The following is a 10,228-nucleotide window of genomic DNA, read 5'->3' as shown; positions in this document are numbered from 1 at the left end:
TTTTTTATTAACACAACAGTACAAGTGTGTACATGGATGGATGAAAGCCAGGGTAATACAAAATACAAATACAGGTCACAATTTAGCTAAAAAGAGGCGTGAGGTGTAAGGTGTGAACGCAGTGTTTAAGCAGAATCCAGGTAACCTACATAGATGGACGGTTGTGATTGGCAGATTGGTTGACCTTTGACCTTCCGCTTTCGATGTTCCCGAAATTCCCAGAAACAACTTTGCCCGTATGGGACAAGCGGTTCTGAAAATGTGTGAAATGAAACTTTGCTCGATAGTTTTGTTTAAAAAATAATTAAAAAAAAAAAAAACAACAAACATCCAGTCAGTGATACTCAGACTCAGAGTTTCTGTATTCGTTCAAACTTTAATGCAAAAAAGATTAAAAACACAAATGAATTCACACTCGCCAGACAAATGGCTCCGTTGCATAGGTGAGTCTGTTTAGTGCAGTGAGTATCTAGTGTGTCAACTGAATACTAGTTTATAATCATTAGGTGGCTTTGGAGATAAATAATCCTCTTCTATGAATAAATGCAAATATATGGGGCTGCTCAGCCACCCGGAGGCTCGCGAAATTCAAATTCATGCCTCCTACGTCAAACGATGCCCTGTAAATTAGTAATCGACGCGTAGGTATTATTAACTCTCACGTAGAATTCCGGATATGCCTCTGTATTCGCTATCTGAACTTCACTCAGAAAAGTTACTAAGACATGAGTTTTCGGTCAGGCTGTGAAAAACAATATGAACAGATACACAAGTGAACATCGCAAAAACAACAAATGTTAAACCGGTTTGATCGGAACCTTCTTTGCGCTCGCGATTCCCAGCCACGTGGATTGATGGATGATGGGCCCAATTAAAGGCACAGTACTGCACAAACGCAGCGACGGCAGGAAAACAACGATCAAAGCATACATCTCTTATTTTCTTCCAACAGCAAAACTATGATCTGAGGTCACAAACTTAGAGTCCTACCCGGAACAGGTTGTTTGTTTTGGAAAAAAAATAACCTGAATCGCTTCTTCCTAAACCGGTGCTCTGCTTTGCTTACAGAGAGATTTGAGATTTTCGGGAATTAATCAGGTTAGAATACCAGAGGGTGTATAATTGATTGGAATCCCAATTTTGCCAGAGAGCAATACTTTTAAGCTGAAATGGAGAACCGGTGTGTGAATACGCGAATTCAGTCCATGTGATATGGATCTGACGATGAATTAGAATAATAGCAATGAAAAAGTTCACTGGTGCAATAGAGTAGACGATCATGAGCACTCCTTCCTCCTGCTGCGGTATTATGAGATTATACTTCACATGCACTGTACACGCACACTTGAGCCGGGCGGTATACAGCGCAGGAGGTGACTGACACGGGAGCGCGCGCCTCCTCACGTCTCAGCGCTAATAAATTGTGAGAATCACGGCTCTGTTCTTAAAACAAGAGAAATGACGCGAACGCAACACACTCACTCTCTCTCTTTCTTACATACTCTGTGTTTCTCTAAGGGAAAGAGGCAGGGGACTTCTGCACACCCTGGAGGCTTTCCTCACCTTGTTTTACCTGTTTTACCATCCCCCCCGTAGCATTAAACTGGTACGGGTTTATTCAGATGCATAAATTACCGAAAGAAATGTTAGAATACTTTCTGATTATTTAATCAGAAAATCGTCTGTACTAGTGAATCTTTCATTATTCTGATATTACTTAGAAAGACATCAAGTGCCGGCCTTTTTAAATAGTACTTTATTTTTAATTTTAGCCGAAATGTTGGCTGTTCTTGCAATACTCGGCACTGAATTAACAAGAGAGAAATGTAGGTAAACAAAACAGTTATGAAGCAGAGAGTAGAATTAATATTACAAACGGCATCTGATGTGTTATGTACACCGTTTCTTTCGCCCGATGAAAGATCAGTTTTCGATTTGTGCGCGGTTATTTAAGCCACCATTTCAGGCCACAAAGAAAGAATTTGAAGAAAGGTTTCCCCACTAAATGCGAGCGCCTCACATCCATGGAGGTTTAGTTTCATTCAAACAAACAAACGCAAAATCCTTTTTTCAACAAGTGTCGCGTTTAAAAATATAAAGCTGAGACGGTGGTGACGTCATTATGGGGGCGAGTAAGTCATGATGAAGTAGTAAAAAAAAAAAAAAAACCCCAGTAACATTTAATGTTGTTTTTTACTTACCCGTTATTTACAGTATGACACCTAATATGAGAAATGTATGGCAAATTTACAACTGAAAATACTGATGTGTAATAAATATGAATTTATTGAGAACTTTGGCTGTAAACTAAGACAAACTCACTCTGTCTAAATACTGTAGTGCTGTTGAGTCTTATTGTTCCTTTAATGCATTTTAAGTACTTTACCATCCCCCCTTTCCCCAAGCCTGAGGTGAGACCAGATGCCATTCAGCGTAGACAGTGATGTGGGCTATGGCAGTACACCGCGTGGACCGAGGTTAGGTTCCAGCCCCGCGGGGTGTCCGGAGGCCTCGGAGACAGGCCCCCTCCTAATCCCGGTTCGCGAGTTGGATCCCAGCCCTCACCGGGTACGCATGAGCAAGAAGGAGCTGGAGCGTGTGGCTGGGGGGCCCGGCTGGAGGAAACCGCGCTCCCGTCCGGTGCTGCTATTCCGGGTCAGCTGGCTGTCTGTCCTGGGCGCTGCCCTGGCCGTCTTTTTCCCGAGTCCTCGACCTGTCGCGCCGTCCCTGAGATGGTGGCGGAAAACGCCTTTCTACTGGGAGTCGCGTACCCTGCTCCTGAGCTCCCGTCGAGTCGGAACGGGGGCTGTCAACGGTGAGTTAGCTCTCAGAGAGGGACATTGAAGGACATGGCACCCAGTTCTCATGCAAAATGAGATGCTCCTATTCTGTGTACCATATACTAAGGGGTACACAGCCTTGTTAAAAAAATGTTTAAATGCCAACTGTTGATCAGACTTTGACCATTTTAGTCAGCATTTTGAGACACATTAAGCACACACACACACACGCTGTCTGAGGCCGTTTCCCCCAAGGGGGGTCGCGGCGAGCTGGAGCCTAACCCGGCAACACGGGACGCAACGCTGAGGGGGGAGCCAATCCGCCGCAGGGCACCCCAAGCGGGACTCGAACCCCAGACCTGCCAGAGAACAGGCCTGGCCAAACCCGCTGCGCCACCGCACCCCCAACATACATTATATCAAGGCAGTTTTCTTCTGCATACTGTCACCTATTGCTTGGTTGCGTCTGGCACCTGTGTGCTCACAAGTGCTGTAATGAAGGGATAGTGTGTGTTGTTGGCAGGGGCGCGTGACCGCATGCAGTACCTGCGCTCTTTGGGTGTGGGGGCACTGATTGTGGAGGGCCTCTTCTCCAAGGACTTCCCCACGCCAGGCCTGCTGAAGTCCAACAGCTCCATGGGTGCTCTGTCCCAGCTTCAGCATATTCTTGCTGAGGGCAACAAAGCAGGTGAGCAAAGAGAAGAACGCCAACGTGATGGCACCTTCATCTACACAGTGTAGGTTATAGGTCTAAGTTGTTATACCCTGAGGGTATTTCACATTGCTCAGGGATCTTTATAAACAGGAAATGCTTGGTGTGTTTTGTATTTATTTACCCCATTTTAGTTCAGGGCTGAAAAATAGCAATAATCTTTGTCCGTACAACATATGACCATATGTCTAAGCTAAATCATGGTAAAGAAATCCATCTGGTACTCGGTAGACAGTAGCTTCACAACCTGCAAGGCAGCAGAAAGTGTAGTGGTTACAGCTGCCACATTTGCATCTGAAGGTCACAGGTTCAAATCTTACCTACTGCTGCTGTTACCCTTGAACAAGGTACATATCCTATAGTGCTCTAGTAAAAATTACCCTGCTGTTTAAGTGGTTAAATCATTGTATGTAGTTTAATGCTGTAAGCTGCTTTGGAGAAATGATTCAGCTAAAGGAATGTGAGTATTTGGTGCAAAAATGGAGATTATGATGAAGTCCATCTGTTTGGCAGATCTGAAAATCCTGTTGGACCTCTGTGGTTTGGACCTGTCTGATCTCAGTAGTACAAACCTGGGCAATGAAATGGGAGAGTCTGGAAACTCAACAGGGTTGGTACGTGCAAGTACAAAGATTTTAGAATGATGAGAATCTATAAAGTTTTTTTCAATATTTTCTCATGCGTTAATCAGTTGGGGGGGTGGCATGGTAGGTTTGGGGTTCGAGCCCTGCTTGGGGTGCCTTGCGACGGACTGGCCCCTCCCCCCTTGGCCCTGTGTTGTTGGGTAAGGCTCCGGCTCACTGTTACCCTGCTCAGGATAAGCGGCTGTAGACATTTGTTGGTTAGTTAGTCCATTCGGTCAATCTTTTTTTTTTATTTTTATTTTATTTTTATTTTTATTTTTGGAACAGGGTGTGGCGGGAGTCAGCGTGTGTGACACAGATGCAGCCTATTCAGAGCATGTAAGATTAAACTGAAATGTCTGACTTTGAAGGATTGTTTTGAGTTCAATGTATCAATATACTGAATGGTATTTTACAACCATTAATATTTGAGATGAGGTAATTTAAGCCTGCATAGCAAATTGTCAGTTTTTTCCCCTTTTCTTCAAGATACTTTGTGAGTGGAGAGTTGTGCTGAAAGAGTTCAGTCAAGTGGATAATGAGAGGTACATTTCCAATAATAGTTTCATTAAGTTAATTTACATTTTACCGAATACCTTTTTGAATATGTTTATGCTCTGCCTGTATTAGTGTCCTGGATCTATTACTTACACATTTTGTGAAAATAAGCAAATTCTCTTCTGTTGCAAACCATAATTAATATGAAAGGAAGATTAATTGATAATTGGAAACAACACTGGAACTGGAACATTACACCTAAACAAGTAAAAGAGTGTGCAAACAGTGTCAGCACTGATGACTCAGCTAGACCAATGCACCACTGAAAAAGTCTCTGGAGACCTGGACCACTCTGTCCGAAATGTCTGAGCGAAGTGGTAAGGGGGAAATCCATGTGCCCTACAACATGAGCACATATTGTTGGCACGATGTGTGGTCTGAAGATTCATTTCTAAATCGTGTAATGCCAAACACATCACCAGACCACTGGCTACAAACACAGTGAACCCACCACCTTGGTGTCAGAACAAACATTGTTTCAGCCAAAAAAGGAAGGAGTGATTTTTGTCTTATCCCCCCCCCCAAACTATAAATTCTTCTTTCTCTGTATGAATCATCACTGATTTGGTCTCTGCGTTGAGGATTGTGGTTGTGAAGCAGATAGCGGAGACAGAACGAAGGCACAGTGCATCAGGTCCCAGTGTCAACCACTCATTGGTGGAGATCTTCACAAAGTCCCTCCTTTCTCCATCGCTGCGGCCGCTGTCTTCAAAGGAAGTGGCTGTTGCTGTAAAGACGAGTCTGTCGAGACCACGTGAAAAGTGGCGTAGCTGGAACGTAAGAAAATATTTCTTCATTTTCATCATTATTAACATCAGCAATTTGTATCTGGCTGATGCCTTTGTCCAAGGCAACTTGCAATGCTCCATACATTATACTAAGATACCTAAAAGTATCTACCAATTCAGGCAAAAGAGCAGTGTAAACCACACACACGTAAACCTACCCAAAGAGGGTGAAAACATGCAAACTCCACACAGACTGAACTGTGGTCAAACCTATTCTGTAGCCCTGACTCTGAGATGCAATCACTACCTGCTGTGCCACCATGCCACCCCAACACATATCCAGTTTAATTTTGGCATTGAGTTTGTCTGAAGGGGCTTAATGTATACAACTGAATGTTTTTACTGTAGCTGTTCTGCTGAAATTGCGATCAGGTTGAAACAGTTCTTGGGATTTGATCCAACAGTCCTTGGCATACAAATCCATGTGCTTGATCACTATTCTGCCCAGTACCATTCTCAAGTATGCTATGTGTCTCTTTTTACTTAGTACAGCAATCATGTAGTTACTGTGACGTGGTGATCTCTGTTTATGTTCTACCATTTTCAGCTGGGAGGGTCAGTGTCATGGAAAGTACACAGGATACTTATGGTGCTGGTGATGACGCTACCAGGGCCGCCTGTCATCAGCTATGAGGAGGAAGTCGGCCAGTTAAAGGTGTGTGGTTCACCCCTCCGCTTCCTCCTCTGCTGTTTATTGCTGACTGTTGTGAACTAAGTGGTTGCTCATGCACAACTTTGTTCTCTGTTCCATCTTTCGATGTGGTACAATGAGCTCCCTCTCTCACTCAGAACAGCTGAATCCCTTTCAGCATTCAAGTCACAAAACACATCTTTCAGACTCACTTCCCTCCCAATCTCCTACCTGCTCATAAACCTTCAGTAGATATTTGTATTTAAAAAAAAAAATTCGATTCTATTTATTTTTATAGAGCACTTTGCTCACGCAGAGCGCTTTAACACAGGCATAAGGCAATAAAATAAATGCATCGGAACAAAGGAAATTAGTTGACTACAGACTATCATAATATAATCCTTTTATAGAGCTATAAGTACACCTACTGGCCACGGAGGAAAAGAACACAAGCTCCCAAATGAACATCAAGGAAGGAAAAATCCTCTGGCAGTCCAAGTGCCAGTGGCTGCCCACCTATCCTGGGCATTCTAGATTAAATAAGACTTCTAAGCCAGTTTAATAAGTAATAATGGCATTGTTGATTTCCCAGTTCAGCAAGGCACGTCTCGTTCATCACGGCAAATGGTCATCTTCAGTCGGCATGGGGTGCGTCTGTGACCGCCGGCCGACCTCCTCAGGTCTTGTAGGGAGACAATGCTCAACAAGAAAAAAAATAGTAATTTGTAACTTAAACAAGTAAATTTTTAATATGCTTTGATATAGAGGTGGGGAAAAGCAAACACAGCCAGGTGGAATTACATTTTGAGGTGGAATGCCTGAGTAAACATGCAAGTCTTTAGTCTGCATTTGAAGACTGATAGAGACAGGGCATTTCTGACAGTAATTGGTAGACTATTCCACAGTTTAGGTGCTCTATAACTAAAGGTTTGACCTCCTACTGGGGTCTTATTGATCACAGGTCCAGGTTAAACCAGTTCTTGGGATTTGATCCAACAATAAAACTTGCTACCTATGAATTCTACACACAGGCATTTGTGTAATGTATGGTATCAAAACCGTAGTATTGCACCAACTCTCCTCTGTGAGTCATGCGATTGCATTTGAATCTCCGTCTGGTTGAAATGCACTTTTATTTAATCTGTATGCCACCAAATGAAGAAGAAAAGTCTCTGCCCAGTGATTAAATGTAAATTAGTTTCTACTAATTTCAGTTTTATAATAACAAGGATGGTCCAAATGAAAGGAACCCTTGGATTGCAGAGTTTAATTTCTTCTGTTGTGAAGGATGGATTTTTTTAAACTGGGAATTGAAACTTGCCCATGTCTGGCGGTGAGGGGAGAATCATTCTGTGGCCGAACATGTTTAGTCACTGCGAGCCCCTCTTGCTCACCCCATGGAATGCTGAACTTTTTCTCTCCTTGAGTATTTTTCACCGCCTCTGTTACCTCAACCATTGTGTTCCTCTCTCCCTCCGTTTCCGGTCGACCCAGGAGACAGCCGGGAATGAAGCCTTGGACCTGTTTCACGCACTCAGCTGCCTGCGCTTAAGGGAGGGGGTTCTGCCCTTTGGCAACTTCACCTTTCTGCCCTCTAGCACCCCACTGGACTCCTTTGCCAACCACTCCTTGGCTTCCTGCGATCCTGGGGCTGCGCTTCCTTGTGCTGCTCAACCTTAGCCGAGACACTCGTCGCTTGGAGTCCAGCTGGGCCTCGGGCCTCCCTACTGGCGGTGTGTTCGCAGCCAGCTCCGGCCTTGACCGTGTGGGTTTCCTCTCCCTAGAAACGCTGCTCCTGAAGCCCGAAGAGGCTGTGGTTATTCGGTTGTTGGATTCTAGAACCTTCTCATAAGCTTCATGCTAAGCCAATTGGAAGACAAATTTACTTCTTCGCAAGATAATCAGAATAATTTGTTAGAAAACTGAGAGCTGTGAAAAATAAGTTAATGGAAGTATCTTTCAATAAATAGTGTACCTGCTGGGGTGAAATTGCATATTTTTTAGGTGTTATTTAGAAAAGGACGAATAAATAAACTAATACATGTTCATGACCCCCTGTCTGGTGGCTGTGCTTGCCAGCAGAGGGAAGCACATACCTACCTTGTCACAAATGTACCTCATCAGAATTACTGTAATTTGTTTTCCATCCAAATTTCAGGGAATTGATGCTGAATCGGGACTCAGTCTTGAATGTAAAAGTCCTCTTGACTACCTTTAGAAGCTATGAACCTTAAGGTGTTTTTACTGTAAATCACATTTTGTTCTGGGTATTACCTTAAGCAAAATTCTAATAATCATGGTAATAACAATACAAGGAAGGGTTGAGAAAGTTGAGGAATGTCTCGGGTTAGGGTCCAAGGTCTACAGTGATGGCTCACGCAACCCCATCTAGTAGTGTTGTCATCAACAATTTGAGTCACGTAATGAAAGGTGACACATGCTTTAAAACTGGATATGATCACATACTAATGGCACATGTGTTTCTACTTTACAACTCATGCAGTGCTCATTTGTTATTAAATATAATACAAATGGTTGTGAAATATTGTGAAGGCCAACACGGGCATGTTCCCAGTTCCCGCTCAGACCTTCCATATCTGGAGGAATAGAAGTGAGCCAAGACCATGTCTTTCACAACAGCTCCCAGTTTGTCCATCATCTGCCCATGATATTTTACCACTTCGCCACATGTACTTCCATTCCATGTTTGCGGTGTGATTGTGGAGGAGCCCAGTCCAGCTGCTCTAAGCTGGTCCAGATGGTACCACCTCTTCACCAAGCTCCAACCCAAACAAGAAAAACATTTGGAACAAGTACGAAGTACGCCCGTCTAAAAGCTTTCACCTGTTCACACAGATGCTTATGAGTTTTGGTAAAAGTATTGGGTTCAAAAACATTGTAACTCAAATGTTGCTCTCAGTAGCAACTATCAATTATTTGTCTTAATCAGTTTGCAGTGTAATCTGTTACGAAGTAACAGTATCAAAGTGATCACAATTCTAAAAAATGAGTAATATTACGAAATAAGAATAAAATGCCAAATAAGCACATCAGTTACATTTTATGTGACAATCAAACCTTGTACCTACTAATCATTTTTTCAAAGAAAGTACGTAATATGTTTTTCACCATAATGGATAGACATTCTTTCATTCTAGGGACCAAATAATATATAGTAATATAACAATTATTGCATTGTTCAATTTGTTTTTTTTTTTTTTTTAAATATTCACATTTATGCAGTTATGTGATTTAGTTTTTGCAAATAACTAAACTTAGGTGAATTGGTGTTATGTATAAATATAATTAATTACATTTGCTAATGTGCTGTGAGTTTGCCTATTAAATTTGGCTCCAGGCCAAAAATCTGCAGTCATGTACAATAATAGTGTTGATGTAATATTCCAGCTTAATGAGGTTTTTAAGGGAAACCGTTAACTGTGTAAATGTTTATCAAGTTTTGGGTCAATCATGCAACAAGTACACGAACACTGTATTTGCATCAAATGCAGACTATGAAATTATAAATCCAAGACATTTATTGTATGTATCAGATATTGACAAAGCATCACTTTATTCATAATTTAGATGAAACAATAGTTTAAAAAGAAACATTTCTGTTTGTCCTTGCATAAAATGTTTCATTATCCACTGCCAGCTTTTTACACAAAGTTGTTTTAATCATGCTGTTTTGGGAATAATTTCAATACAGTACCAGTACTTTGGTCCAGATGAAACTTGAACCAAAATCATGGATTCCTGATTCAGTGTTTCCGTTTTTGGCCAATGTATACAAAAAAGTTTGTCTGAAGTATCTTGGTCAAGTGTCTCGCAGAGTTTTCATTTGAAACTAGATCTCTGTTCTGGAGTTCTGGAGTAAATGTATCACAAGTGGTATTTAAACTGTACAACATTACCCAAGATTTACTAGCTCAGAACCTAACTCTGACAAAACATATTTACTCAAAGCTAAGAAGCATTCTACAATTGAAAAGGTGCTGTTTGAAAAAGATGTGGATAGATTTGGATAATTCTCTTCTTAAATTTCAACCCTGAACGGAGATGAATAATTAAAATCAGGTTATTAGGACAGGCACACTCCTCCCCAAAGCCAAACAACAGACTTTCAGCTTCTT

The 10,228-nt window shown here is 42.0% G+C and overlaps 1 protein-coding gene across 1 annotated transcript; it reads left to right on the top strand.

The window, feature by feature from the left end:
* Positions 1–2,421: 2,421 nt before the first annotated feature.
* On the top strand, positions 2,422–7,944 carry LOC108932178 (4F2 cell-surface antigen heavy chain). Its single transcript, XM_074559707.1, is given in 10 exon segments — positions 2,422–2,815; positions 3,304–3,468; positions 4,006–4,135; positions 4,394–4,454; positions 4,605–4,660; positions 5,255–5,450; positions 6,009–6,116; positions 7,587–7,712; positions 7,715–7,745; positions 7,748–7,944. Coding segments are annotated over 10 exon segments (1,464 nt in total).
* Positions 7,945–10,228: the final 2,284 nt, after the last annotated feature.

This window comes from Scleropages formosus, chromosome 10, assembly GCF_900964775.1.
Source record: "Scleropages formosus chromosome 10, fSclFor1.1, whole genome shotgun sequence".
In the NCBI taxonomy this organism is placed as follows: Eukaryota; Metazoa; Chordata; class Actinopteri; order Osteoglossiformes; family Osteoglossidae; genus Scleropages; species Scleropages formosus.
This window is presented reverse-complemented; position numbering and strand designations above follow the sequence as displayed.